Source organism: Convolutriloba macropyga, chromosome 3, assembly GCF_964194025.1.
Source record: "Convolutriloba macropyga chromosome 3, txConMacr16.3, whole genome shotgun sequence".
In the NCBI taxonomy this organism is placed as follows: domain Eukaryota; kingdom Metazoa; phylum Xenacoelomorpha; order Acoela; family Convolutidae; genus Convolutriloba; species Convolutriloba macropyga.
The window spans coordinates 28,397,207-28,412,100 of NC_134470.1; the positions used below are offsets into that span (position 1 = coordinate 28,397,207).

General features: G+C 34.7%; 2 protein-coding genes across 2 annotated transcripts in view; one reads left to right on the plus strand and one right to left on the minus strand.

Annotated features, from left to right (window-relative positions):
• The window catches only part of LOC142336977 (nedd8-conjugating enzyme UbcE2M-like), a 104,150-nt gene extending 98,049 nt beyond the window's left edge, over positions 1 to 6,101 (minus strand). The window contains exon 1 of the mRNA XM_075385978.1: positions 6,090 to 6,101. The gene's annotated coding sequence lies outside the window, so the exon portion shown is untranslated. The remainder of the gene's footprint in view (positions 1 to 6,089) is intronic.
• The window catches only part of LOC142336976 (uncharacterized), a 43,988-nt gene that overhangs the window by 7,122 nt on the left and 21,972 nt on the right, over positions 1 to 14,894 (plus strand). Inside the window, exons 3-4 of the mRNA XM_075385977.1 lie at positions 5,223 to 5,462; positions 11,694 to 11,884. Of these exons, the coding sequence (XP_075242092.1) occupies positions 5,223 to 5,462; positions 11,694 to 11,884 (431 nt within the window). The remainder of the gene's footprint in view (positions 1 to 5,222; positions 5,463 to 11,693; positions 11,885 to 14,894) is intronic.

The window sequence follows — 14,894 nt, forward strand, 5'->3', positions numbered from 1 at the left end:
AAACTGAGTTTTCAAGAAAACGTAGGTGAAACTCGCCCATGTGCTACGAAATAGGTCAAGTGTTTTCGCGATGGAAATTTGGACTGGCAATGTGACGGGCACTCCTTTACATATGCAAATTTTTGCATCAGAAAAGGAGCTAATTTTAAGATTCACTCAACGCAAAATGGGGTCATTTTATGTTTGAACTGATGTTTATTCCCTATATATAAAAAAACCGTGTACGCTACTTCTGAGGCAAGGTCATTAGGTCAATTCTACATCTAAATTCTGACGTGTATTTAGATTGTTTTAATGGATACTCTACATGGTTACCTAACAAATCCTAACGTGATTTTTGCAGGGAAAAAGTGATCCTGTGGAGTTATGTTGACACAGTTAGGATCACTCAATAAATGTTTGAGAGTTGACATGTATAACTAGAATAGCAGACTATATATAGATTTGAAACCACAACGAGAGACGAGAAGAAAAACTATGGTTTTGAATGTTAATTTCTATCAAAATTGCAGACTGTCGCAATCTCACTTCAGCATAAATTACTGTGTTTTACTAACGTGAAACTTGTAATTTATTCGAGCATCCTTTTGGTATTTAAAGTTGAAGTGAATGGATAGAATGGAAATCAAAGAGTTGCTGATATCTAAATATAAGTGGATACAACTTTTTGGATTTGAATTGCACCAATTTGAAATGTTTTCTGAGTTATTAGCCAACATTCAGAAAACTTTTTCAACAGGTCAGTGGAATTAATTGAGTAGTTCCAGCAAAAAGAAGTTGAATATTCTACAATTGGCTATTTTGTCTAATAAAGCAACATTTATTGAAACTATAATCTGCGGTATAGCAGATATACAGTTTTCAAAGCGAATTGCCCAACTTAGTATCCCAACACTTTGTAAACCGCTAATAACGAATGAGAAAAAAAGCCGACTAACTTTTGAATGCATTGCATATAACGGGTTCTTTCGACACTTTTCTTAAGGTTCGCTTTCCTAAAAAAAAGCGTACAAAAGGCCTCTGCGTAGTCACAACCTACCCCTCACCATCGGGGATGATGTTGTTGGTACAACCGAGCGGTCAATTTCAGCGCAACTTGGCTGCATATCATAGATAGACAAACAACGGCGACTATATTGCAATTTTTTTTCATTGTGTACCGTACAATATATTGTTTAGCCAATGAAATACATACGTTACTCTTAAATTCTTGTTTTTTATCATAAACTTTTATATGCGCTTACTTAAATAACGAGGTTTAGTATCAGATAATCATCTTCAGTTTTTATGAGTAAAGTTAGCTGCTCGGAGGAGGTTGTATTACAATGAAAATCGTTGAAAAAATAGAAGGTTAAAATCGTATATATGTTTTTTATCATAAACTTTTAAATGCGCTTCCTTAAATAACAAGGTTTAGTATCAGATAATCATCTTCAGTTTTTATTAGTAAATTTAGCTGCTCACAGGAGGTTGTATCACAATGAAAGTCGTTGATAAAAGAAAAGGTTAAAATAGTATCTATGTTTTGATGCTTTCAAGAAGACGGACACACATCTCTTGTAGTTATGACTTCCCATTTATTTCCATCGTTCTTCGTTGATTTGAATCTTCTATGATCTTGAATGATCAATTTTAGGTCACATAAGTTCAAAAAGGTCGGATAATATCTTAGATATACCTTTCCTCATAAATTTTTACTGGACTTCTCCGCTCCATCGGATATCGAAGAAAAATGCAAGGGGCGTCGTGCAATATTTTGATTTCTTCTAAGTCACAAAATATGCAATCACGGATTGTCACCCAAAACAATCCGACAGAATATTTTTTGACAAAATTTTTTATTGTTTACAACTTGAAGTGTGTCTCACTATTCTAAAAGAATGCATAATACAATGGATGTATTTCAGTATGCATTTACCCGCAGGGCTTCTGTCCGCTAAAATATAAAAATTTTGGTCAAAACTCAACCTTAAAGCAATTAATGGAGCATATGGGAAAAACACAATTTTTGGCTTTACAGAAACACGGTTCAAATTGAATGACGATATCCGTTTTTGGGAAGTACGCAGTGAAAATTTCAAATGTTTCAGAAAAGATAGGAATCTTTCATTGCATAAAAAAAGACAAGTGTAGGTGGTCTGCTTCTATAAATTCCTAAATCATTCAAAACAAAATATCTTACCACAACCTCCGAATCTCGTTTCGAAAGCATCTGGGGAGAATGTGTCTCCAAAAAAGTATTTGATAAATATTTCGTACTACCCGACCAAAAACCTTTTTGAAATGTTTCTGTCAGAACTAGCTCTCGGAATTGACTGTGCTGCCGCTGAGAACCACCGAATGAATTTGGTGAGCGATTAAAATAATGAATTTTTCGGGAAGAACGAAAAACGGAAATTAGAAACACTTTTTATTCCGTACGGGGTGGTGTCATGTAACACAAAGACAGGGACAACACAGAGTATTAACAAGACTGCATTGATTGATTACATCATCACAGAGAATTTCAAAAATTGTTTTGTTACAGAGATTATCTTTTATAGTGATCCTTACGGAACAATTGTTATATTAGAAGCAAAAATGATGATAAAACAAAAGCCGTTCAAAAAAAATTTCTTTGACAAAAAGAACTACTCTAAAAAAATTCAGGATTATAATCGGAATTCAGATTGTAATCTGTTTCGATGTCACAAAATGCTAACGAAATGATGTCTCTTTTTTGTATCATAGTCGAGCAAGCATTCAATGTGCACGCGCCATTGAAATCTTCTTCTTTGAGATATAATAAACCGAAAATTTTCCTCGATAGAAATAAATTCCTAACTGGCAAAAAAAATCAAATCAGAAAATTAGGCTTCCTCGTCAAAGACTTTATTGCTCTGAACACAGAAAAAAATTTGATGGAAATTTATACAAGAAGTTAGAAACAAGGAAAAACAACGAATTGCAATAGACACTCTGCCTTACAGCTTTGATAAGCTTATTACGAACAAAAAATACATCACAAACCTTTTGAAATCCAAGTTTTCATTTTTGAGAGAATACTTTGGTGAAAAAAAATATTTGATAAAACATTGTTCTCAGCTGATACGGAAACGCAAATCAGTTTGTTTTCAAAAAAAATATTTTTAATGAAGTCCATTGTTCGATAAATTGTTTGAATGTGAACAAATCTTGGGTCCTTCAAAAATTCCCGCATGTGCGATGAAAGATGCCCAATCGGTTTTCGGCTCACCTCAAAAAAGTTTTTGTCTCACCTCTTTATAAAAAAGGAAACACAGAAGATCCCACTAACTATTGTCCAATATCAGTAACCGGCGCATTGGGAAAAATTTGTGAGCAAGTTATAAGGAACCAAAATAATGTCCACAACAGATGCCATACTACAATGTACGGAATTTGCAAGAAACGAAATGGATAAAAAGAATACAGTTTGTGGAACACTTCCCGATCTCTCAAAAGCATTTGACTCAATCTCACACGAAGTACTAATAAAGAAATTGAAATGTTCAGGATTCGACGGAACATCTACACAATTGACTAGATCCTATTTGAAAGACAGAACTCAAAAGGTACTTTTCTCGGGCAATGAGTCCGACTGAATTTTACATAACAGAGGAGGAGTGCCACAAGACACAGTATTAGGACCATTATTGTTCAACGTTTATGTGAATGATCTCCATAGAGCTATTGACATTGACAATTGTCAAGTAATCCAGTACACTGATGACACTTTCCTCTATTCTTCTCATATTAATGAAAATATAGCCAGAAGTTACTTGGAAAAAAATTTAAAGAAATGTGTTATCAGTGCCAATCACATCAAGAAATGATGAACAATAAGAAGACAGAATATATCGTGTTTGCTCCTATGTTAGTGTTGCGAACATAGGAGAATCGGTCTGTAAGATATCTAGAATAAATATTAGGCAACAAACTAAACGTTAAAGAAGAGATCAAAAGAATACTCGCTAGAATGACTTGCAGCATCAAAATCTTGAAAGATATAAGGAAATGTTTTCCTATAAAAACTAGAATAACACTATTGAACGCGCTTGTTTTAAGCCGCTTTCTGTGCTCATCTCTTAAGTTCGTTGATATCAGAATAAATCTCATGATAACTTTAGAAAGACAACTTAAGTGGGGATTAAAAGTAAAAGTGTGTTTCAAAAAAAAATATGATCGCTAGACTGATTTCAAAATAGAAAATAGAATCATGCCTGTTGAGTTCCTTCTCAAATATCGATGCGTGGTATTTTTCTTGAAGTATGTTAGGAAAAAGTTACAAGCCTTTAGCAACAACAGTGTATTGCAATTTCCGAGTGCAACCAGAATGCGAGAACAGGAAACATTTATCGGATTATAAAAATAATTCGGAACTCCTCAACAATTCATTGATGCTACAAGTCATGAAATTGTACAATGAAGTTCCATATGAACAAAGAAAAAACTCGATAAGCTTAAAAACATCAAAGTTTTTCTGAAAGAATTCTATTTACAGGAATATCTGAAGGACAAAAAGGCATTGGAATACTGAGATTTGTTGAGGGACCTTTTCTAAATTTTCATTGTTTTTAATTACTCCATATCCAAGATATTTTTTAATATTTTAATATTCCAAATGTTGTAAAATATATTCATATTGTTTTATGTATTTAAGGATTTGTACATTGCCATTTTGTTATCACTTTTATGGTGCGTAACATTTTGGAATTCAACGTTTTCTTTTTTTCACACCAATCAAAAAACTGAAAAACAACCTTTCGTAGTTTTTATTAGAAATTAGTGTTAATTTTTACAGAAAGCTGGATATTTGTCCTGAACTGGTAGTTCATAATAATTCAATTTATGCAATCCTATAAAGTGGTAGATATTGCTCAATGTCTGATTTTTCTATATGATCATACTATGGTCGAGACAAAAATATGAACATAAATGGTCGCGACAAGACAAGAGAAACATTTTTTGTAAAACATTTACTGAGCGATGATTTCAGTTTTGATGGGCCGTTGATTTCTATTGGGTCGTGAGTTAAGTTTTAGGAGTAGTCTCTGAAAAAGAATCTGAAGAGATAATCTTTAAAAAGAATATCTCCATTCAATCGGATCAATTGAAAATTCTGATTCTGTAAATTGACTATCATTAATTTGAGTGTATCGTGCAATTTGGTTTTCGATGCTGACATTAAAGCGCCTCCTCAAGTCATGTGTTGATTGTTTCAGTTCTATGCTACTTGTATAATGAAGACACGTATACTGGAGATGGGTGTGAAGTTGTATGGAATGAGACTGAATCCAATCCTCTAATTTTAAAATGGGTTAATTTGGTGCCCTCTCAGTTCTTCAAATTCACATTTCCGATTGTTGAGCTGTCTAACGGTACCCATGCCTTCAACTACTCCACCCGACTCTATCCTCGTAGCTCTCGACCCCTCAAGGCATCAGGCGCGGAGATCTGCTTACGTAAGCACTTTTTAGCTGGCTCAGTGAAACGGAACTGGAAGATTTCCAGTTGTTAGAAAGTCTTCCAAATCCACTTCACGTTAAATTATCTTCGAGATCCGTTTCAACAAAAGTCAACTTGCGAGCTGAACTATACGGCCCGTGTTGAAGTTTTGTCGAAAAAATAATGTAAGAATTGTGGTGAATAGCGTTGAAAAAAAAGTATTTTTCACCGCTAAGAGCCCGTTTCTCTTAGCGATTAAAAAGGTGAAAGCGGCGAATTTTTGTAAGATTTGCGGTTTTTGGCGGTGCATTATTTTTCACAGCACACAATGCTAAAAATAGCAACTCTTACATCTTTTCACCGCAATTCTTGCATTTGTTAGCAATTTTTAGTGTTGTCACCTCGACTCGGGAGATGGAGTGTTCTTATATGGCCAACATTTTGACAAAAAATTATAGAAAATAAAACTTGAACTGCACCAACATCTTGTACCAAAAAAGCGATATACGAACATAAAGACGCTTCATAGAACCCTCATACTTTTATCAAAAGAAACAAGCCTGCGCTATTCAGATTAATGGAGGGATTAGTTTGCAGCACATTTAACGAGTAAAAAAGAGTGAACGAATTTAAATTTACATATAATTTAATAAGGTCTCTTTATTTTTCAATAATAGTTTCTTTCTAAATTGCTTTGTAGTTGACTGGTCTCTGTTAGATGGTGATACAAGACTCTTCATGGAATCATAGACGACCAGCTTAGATTTTAAAACATTTGGAGCGTTAAAAAACAACTTGCTGCTGCCTGATATTAACGGAAATTATTTGGTACGTAGACACCTAACTTTAACGGACACTTATGTGGTAGACACACAAATCTTCATATTTTAAAAAAAAATATGTGGTTGAATTAGATTCTTAAGGTTTTCAATGAAATTAAACGCCCATGTGGTACAAAAAGAACTAAGAACTAACGTTCTAGCGTAATTTCTCTTGATTGCCTAGAACACAGGGTATCGAAAGAATTAGGAAAAGGTGAAGTTTTGAAATGTTTTCTCCTATCAATTTTGGAGCTCTGCATTTGAGAACTTTTGGGAGCTTCAAAACATTCGACTTAGGACCCACTTTAAAATACTACATTTCTCCCTTTGAAGTCAGATTTTGGGCCCGAAGCGTGAAAGCGTATTCTAGAGATGAAGACTTGGAAGCTCACCAAAACAGGATGGATCCTAAATTTGCAGTCACCCACAGTCTGCCTCCTATCACTCGCATTCTTGAACCATACTATTCAAAGATTTATTTCCTTGTTAAAGTTTGATTCAAATTTCACTATAAAACAACCTAAAAGATAAAGCACATTGGATCAAATAGATCAGTCAGCAGAGTATGGAACATATAATCAGTCAATCTACGCAGATTTTCAGTGACAGTTAGCCATTTTTTTATCTCGCGAAAAAAAGGAACTGAGTTGAACAAACAACTAGCAGTTTAAGAAGTAGCGTCCTGTCCGACTCCTGAAATGGCAAGAAAAAGCAGATTAGTGAGATGAAAAAGATGATGAAAGATCTCGTTTCCTGATACCAACTGAACCCATTTCTTTGAATCCGAAAAAAACCCTTATAAAATTTTAATCTTGGAGCACAATTTAGTAATTTCAATGTAAGATAATGGCAATGGAATTTAAACAGCAATGAGAGGCTGTAAATCATTTTGGTTGTATTCGTAATTCACCCAAAAGTCAACAACAACAGCAGCAACAACAACATCACAAAAGTTATACCATCTGGTTGCATAGATGAGTTTTGTTAAGTCAGCAACAGTGGTTTTTGATTCACAAGTCCCCAATAAAAATCTGAGCGAACTATGAGGAATCTGCTATTGCAAGATTCCATCATGGGTTTTATCCAAAGGTGGTTCAACCTTTCCGCGTTATTTATAGCAGACAGCATCTCCAATCTTGACTGTGCCGATAATTGTAAAGAAATTTTGGGAATACAAAATATCTTTTGTATACAGAGTCGACAAAAAACAAACAAACGAAATTGAAAAAATTAAGAAAATTTAATGGTAAATGAATATGAGCGTTGGAGAGTGGACGAGTCTGCTGCACTATTTTGTGAAGCGGCTTCAAGGAATCGTGGAAAACAAAGCAGTGGAACCATAGAGCCGCTTGACTTCCGGGCCAAAAACACTCCTCTTCAAAACTAATTCGGCTGTGCGACAAAGATGATGTCATCGGAGCGAAAGACATCTGCATGCAAGGGAAAAGGCAACGCCTGATCCGATAGAATGCTATGGCGGCAGAGCTTATCTTTTTGACGAAGCCACAGTGGTCTCACAACTTCAGTCCTTTTTCAATTTTACAGCCGCTGGGCCGTCAGAAATGTACACAGATTATCTTTTTCAAGCAATCAGTTGTTCGAGTTCCAATCAGATCAACCCAATCAATGACTTGTCTAGTCAAATCAGTAGAACTAGCCAACAGAGACCACATCCCAGTTTTTGTCGCTCCAAGTTTTTCAATTATAATCTCGAAGAGAAAGAAATCTGTCGTTAAACCTCTTGTTGTAGTTGAAGTAATGCGGCGTCTCGTTGCCAATTGTGTAGCAAACTTCCGACGGTGTTGACATTTCGGTGCATAGCAGCTGCGAGTTGCTGTCAAGGGAGGAGCCAATAGCACAGTGCACGCTTATATATAACCTATGAAAGATAAAGAAAACAGAAAAGAGGCATAGTGTAAAATGAATTCAAATAGGCAAATAATTCATTCAAACGCGGAAAAATCCTCAACTCACTTTAAACTTTGATGCATTGTACAGTGTACTTTTAAATTTTAGCACCAAAATTTCCAAAAAAGTGTTGAATACATTGACATGCTTTCAAGTTTACTTCCAAATATATAATTTTACGCATTTTTTGATAGTACAAGTCGATTTAGCAGTTTTATATAAATTTTTGACCGGTAAAGTAAAATTTTTTGACCGGTAAAGCCGTGACAATTTTCGTGTGCCTGCTCAAACAAACATATATTTTTTCGAAATGCACATAAAATTTAATGCCTTTTGAGATAAAATAGAAAAACAAAACATAAAACATTTTCCATTGTTGTAATCTTTCACTATGAACTTGAAATATTGAATTATTGTTGCTCATTTCTGTTGAATCTCTTCATTTTCAGATCAAGGTCGTTGGCGAATTTCTGTATTTGTCTTCAAGAAAACACAGAAAATCACCAAAAACCTGGATCTGAAAATGAAGAAATTAACAGAAATGAGCAACATTAGTTCAATAAGTTTGATTTTTAAATTTTTAGTGAAAGATTACAACAATGGAAAATTTTTCATGTTTTTTTTCGATTTTATCGCAATATGCAATAGATTTTATGTGCATTTCGAAGCATTATATGTTTTTTTGAACAGGCAAACGAATATTGTCACGGCTGTGTTTGTACTTTTCCAGTCGAAGAATGAAATTATATTGAAATGAAATGAAATGAAAATGAAGTGAAAAACTGAAATTCGCTTTGAAATCTTATCCTAAGGATACTTTGAGTTGTCTAACGAATTATTTACTCAGGGTAGCCAGTGTCCTATGTCCCTGCCACCCTGAAATTAATCTTATTGTTTTCTTTTAAATATATATTGTAACAACATGATTGCATAGTATTCAATTTTCAAAATAATTCGAGAGGTTCATTAGTTGCTGTTGAAATATACTTTCGGTTGACAACCCCCTCATCTACTTTCTTCTCAATTAGTTTCTGTTACAGCTACTCTCTGGTCCTCAATCAATTTGATTGCACATGTAAGATTATAGGCCGATATGAAACGCGATGAGAATTTTCTGTGCGCTTGTTTCGGTTGTAACCCGGGTCGAGGTGTAATCGCTAAAAATCGCTAAAAGATGTAATATTTGAGGTGAATTTGAGTAAAAAGTGTAAGATTTTCGCTCAATGCAATGAATGCGGTGGAAAAAAGTTTTTCACCGCTAAAATGGCAAACTTTACAAATACCTTTCAATATGCTTTTTCACCGCTACTTTCAACGCTGATTCTTATTTCACAGGAAATATCATTGAAGTAAGTGACAGATGGAGCAGTGGAATAACAAGTTGGTGACATGCAGGAGGTGAATGGTTCTAACCCGTATACGGCAGCTTCGTTTTTGTAAAAAAAAATCCGGTGGATGTGGTGAAAAAAAATTTCACGCTAAAAACCGTAAATCTTACAAAAATTCACTGCTTTCACCGCATTCAACGCTAAAAGCTGAGGGTGCTTTGCTATGAAAACAGTTTTTTTTCACCGCTATTCACCACTAATCTTACTTTATTTTTTGACGAAACTTCAACCCGGGGAAACCAGTGGTGCGATAAATTTGAGAGCGAGTACAGGAGAAATGCCTGTAAAGATTTTTTCTAAGAAGGTACCGAGAGTGATTCCAATTGAGTCCTGCGAGGGTGATTCCGATTCGAACCAAAACCCGTGATAATATCAATGAGTGGTTATGAACCATGGTTTCATTAATTTAACCCTTTTCAATTGAAAAATAAAAATCAATGGATATAGGCTGGGTTCTTCCCGGGTCGGGTTTTGGTTAAAAAAAATAATATAAGATTAGCGGTGAATATAGCCGTGATAAAAAATTTTTTTCATCACAAAGCGCCCGCATCTTTTAGCCTTGAATGCGGTAAAATTTAACGGTTTTTAGCGGTGAAAATTTTTTTCACCGCTTTCTTGTGGTTGCTCTGAAATTTTTTTTTTCACCGCATTCTGCTGGTAGCGATGAAAAATTTTCTGTCACCGCTTAAGCGATGAAAAAATAATTTTCACCGCTTAAAAGTATTTTTTCACCGCATTCATCACATTCATCGCATTTACACTTTTACTCAAATTCATCGCAAGTCTTACATCTTTTAGTGATTTTTAGCGGTAACACCTCGACCCGGGTTTCTCTTGGAATGAAGCAAAATTAGCTGCGTCTCCAGCTGCGTCCTGTTATTCCGAGCACAGTAGCATCAACAGAGGTCAGAGTTTCCGCATTAGAAGCTCCTAAGTAGTAAGAAAAAATCGTAAGCTGAACAATATATTTTCATCATTTTCCTATGAGGACGCGATCAATTTTGAGGACAAAAATCTTATGTTGGGCTTCAAAAGACGAATGTGAGAAAAAGAGAGTTTGCGGTCACCTTCAGAAGACACTAATATGAGCTTTGACAAGACAAAAAGAGGAGAAGGCAGCTCTGCAGCATATTATCATCGGCGGGACTCAATTGATCAGCTAATTTAGTAGTAAAAGTGCGCATTTGATCTTCGCGATATTTTGTAAATGACGGTATCCTTGCAACCTTTTTATAAGGGTTGTTGTTATGCCAGACATCGTTTGAAGGCAAGGCTGCTTTTGGAAGACTTTTGCATGTTTCTTATAGTGTAAACGTTTTTAAGAATATACTCTCGCATTATGGGGGTCTGATGAAAACAATGATCGCTTTTTTAAAAGGCCTAGAGTTATATAACCCATTTTAGCGCTCCTAATATAACTATTTTCTGCGCGGAATGACCGTTTTTTCTGTACACAGAATGTATATTTATATAACCAGGTCGTCATTGACGCTAATTGTCAAAATGAGAATCATATTATCTATGAATCTTGCAACGTAACTGTCCATTTTGGACTAGGGTGCTGTAATGTTTCAAAGGTTGTGAACATACCAAGACGCTTTTTCATCTTTTCTCACATTAGCAAATTAGTTACAGAACAAATTGTATGAATTTCTACAGTGCTGATTGGAATAATATCAGCAACAGAAAATGAAATACGCAAAATTATACAGCGAAAGTTTAAAAAAATAGCTGAATATTTAAAGCTGAATATATAAAAATAGCTGCTATAAATAATTTTCCGGCGCTAACGCAGACCAAACCAAAAGGCATTTTCAACTTTTTCGCAACTTTTTTCAAAAATTTCCTCAAGAATACCTTTTTATAATACTGAACAGGATATTTTTCACTACGATGACAAACTCGTCGATGATTACGTTTTCGCTAAATAAAGTTTCTTATTTTGTCGTCTTCGGCAGTAAAAATCAGTGTATTTCGTCACAATTAATTTGTAAATTTCGTTTTGATAATTTATAAATACACAGTTATTGTGCTTCTTTGCATTGATAGTAACCTTTCAGAATTGGGAAATTTCCCCCTTCGTTTGCTCCATTTCAGTCAGTTTCCGTACTATTGAGTAAATAAATTTTAGTTCCACTTCCACCAGTTAACTTCACAGTGATGGACGACGCTGCCGCTACTTCATTCAGCTTCGAAATTTGGCAAAATACCTCTGGAGTGACTGGAGGCTTTGAAGTGTATGTGCATGATCTCTCTGGCAATGAAATTGCTATGCTGAGTGACTATTCGACTGCACTTGTATATCACGAGGAACATAATACGGTATGAAATAACATCAAATTTCTGCAGGCTACATCTGAAGAAATTGTGCGCCTCTAATTTCATCCCCAAAAAGATATACTACTACTACTACTACTACTACTACTACTACTACTACTACTACTACTACTACTACTACTACTACTACTACTACTACTACTACTACTACTACTACTACTACTACTACTACTACTACTACTACTACTTCTACTACTACTACTACTACTACGGCATTTCTGAATTTGGACCACCAAATCCACGGATTTAGCATACCCCCGCGAACAATGAAAACGCGTTCCGGGTCCAAAACACATGCCATAACGTGATAAGTCAACGTATTTGTAGCTCAAAAATCGAAAAAAGCCCCGAAAAAACAGTTCATAGGACCATTTTTAAGTTGATCGAAAATTTTTCAAATTTTTTTTTTTGCAATTTTTGGTATTTTTTTAGACTTTTTCTCACAATTTTTCCAAAAAAATTGCATTCTGAATAAAGTACGGCTCACGCACAATCCGTAGCAAATTGATTGATGGTTTTAAATTGAATATTCGAGGATTTATGAAGCGAGCGGAGTAGGGTACCAAAAGCGGCCAAACACCACAAAAACTGCGAAATCCAGAAAATGCATTTTCTCCGCAAATACACGTTCTTTTGCAAAAATTTTTTGATATGTGTCCTGTCGGAGTACTTTAAAGCATATTTGGTATTTGCAAGATAGTGCGTAGTCTTTTTAGAAACGACCGTTTTTTCAGCTTTTGATTCAGGTTTGTACTAGTAGACCTCACCTGCAAAACCCAAGGATCCAAAAATAAGTGATTTGGCAAAAATCATCATAGAAACCTGAAATTTTGCATGTGCCTTCCCTTCAGTACAACAAACTCATATGCAAAGTTTTGAAACAAATGATCTTATTGATTTTGAGAAAAAAGGGTTGAAAAAAAAGCGTTCTTAATTTGGGAGGCGGAAGTTTCCCTTAGTCTGGCCACTTCAGCATTTCTCCTGAACCCATGAGAATTTGCCACTAAAACAACTCATTTGAAAGTCGAGATTTTAGGCACATGCCGGAGACAAATGCGGCCATAAAAAAAATGCCAGTGACAGTTTTTTTTTAAGAAGTTGTGTTGATGTCAATTTCGAAATCAGACCGTTCATCAGAAAACTTGAGGCCATTTCAAAGCAATAGTTATTTAACTTTTAAAAAAAGCTGCCTTTGATTGCTGCTGTAATGCAGTGATGGTCTCCTTAAAAAAACAGACCTACAAGTTCTAGAAGGGGGCAAATTGAAACAATTTTTCTGCAAGGAAGTCCTAGAATTTTTCATTTTTGAATGATCACTGACACTGACTTAATTCGTTCTACGCCTCGTTTTTTTGCAGCGATCAGGTATTTATTTTTACCGGGATGAGGCTAAAGTAAAAAAAAATCTGTAAAAAACGTTTTTGGTGATATTTAGAGCTTTTGATTGCATCAGCGAAATTTTTCTGAATTTGGGTATGGAAAATTATTCCAATTCCAATCCGCTTATATAAAAATACTCTAGGTACTCTAAACGTACCTAAATGGTCCAAAAGCGCAATTTTTATAATCTTAGCAGATTTGTCTGCAAATGGCATTGAAAAAAAACATGAACCAATGGTTCTGCTTTTATATAAGTATTCGCATTTACTGCAAATCTATAAATCAAAAACATTTCAATTTGCTTTTCTCTAATCAATCCCGTACTTGAGATCTTCTACGCAAAAATTGGACACAAACAAGTATGTCCACGTCAACTACAATGTAGGAGCTTTGCAACGATATGTGTTTCATTTGGTTAGTTATTCAATTAACATCCAATATCTTTACTTTTTACAAAAATTTTTAGAAATCAGCACGAAAAATGACAGTTTTGAAAAAAAGTGATACTTACAGCCCTCTTACGATCCCAATTAGCTAATGGCTGCAACAAAGGGATTCTTGTCTTCAAAGTGGACTATATATCAATTCACTTGAGTGATTATTCGTTGAGAAATTTTAGATCATATACAAATCGAAATTTCAACTCGCTGACCAGTGCTTCTAGGAGACATAAACGCACCTAAACGGTCAAAAATTGCCCGTTTCTTTTTCCTTGCGCAATTGTCTACACAAGAGCTTTTCAAAACTTTATATAGGGTCATTGTACCAGTCTTGAAAGTGGGCGGACTCAGCCACTATTTACCAAGTCATAACAGCTTCGATTTTTCTTATATTTTTGAAGCCACTTTAGGTACCCTTGAAGCAATCGTTTACAAAAAATAAAACACACGACTGCAAAGCCTATCTAAAATGCATTAAAATGAGCTATAAAGAACGCAAATTGAGATAATATTTGTTACGTTCTGAGTAAAACAAACAAACATCGAATCTTGTCTATTTTGGGCCTAAGCGTTCAAAGGGTCGTTTCATGGTCAAAGCGGTCAAAAAACGCATGTTATATTATCATCGCGCAATTTTGTAAACAAGATCTTTTCGAAACTTTATATAGAGCTATTGTACTATTAAAAAAAATGGGTAGACTTAGCCAATATTTACCAAGTCATTAACGACTCGATTTTTCTTTTATGTTTGATGCCAATTTAGGTACCCTTGAGGCTTTTATTCATAAAAGTAAAAAAACATGGCTGCAAGTCCTATTTAATGAGCTTTAAAATGAGCTATATATGAAGCAATGTAAAACAATATTTGTTACCTTTTCAAAAAAAACAATCACTGGTTCTATCTTGCCTTTTTTGGACCTAAGCGTTCAAAGAGGCGTTTCATGTTCAAAGCGGCCAAAAAAATGCCTGTTTTATTATCTTCGCCCAATTTTCAATACAAAAAAACTTCAAAAATTTATATACTGCAATAATGTCGATCTTAAAATTGGTCAAAAATACCCTCAGAATGACAGAATAGATAGAAAACTTGAAAATATTTCGTTTCTCCAGGTATTTTTGCTTCCTAGAGCAAAAGTTTAGAGAAAGAAAGTGCAAATTTTTTGTTTTAATATAAT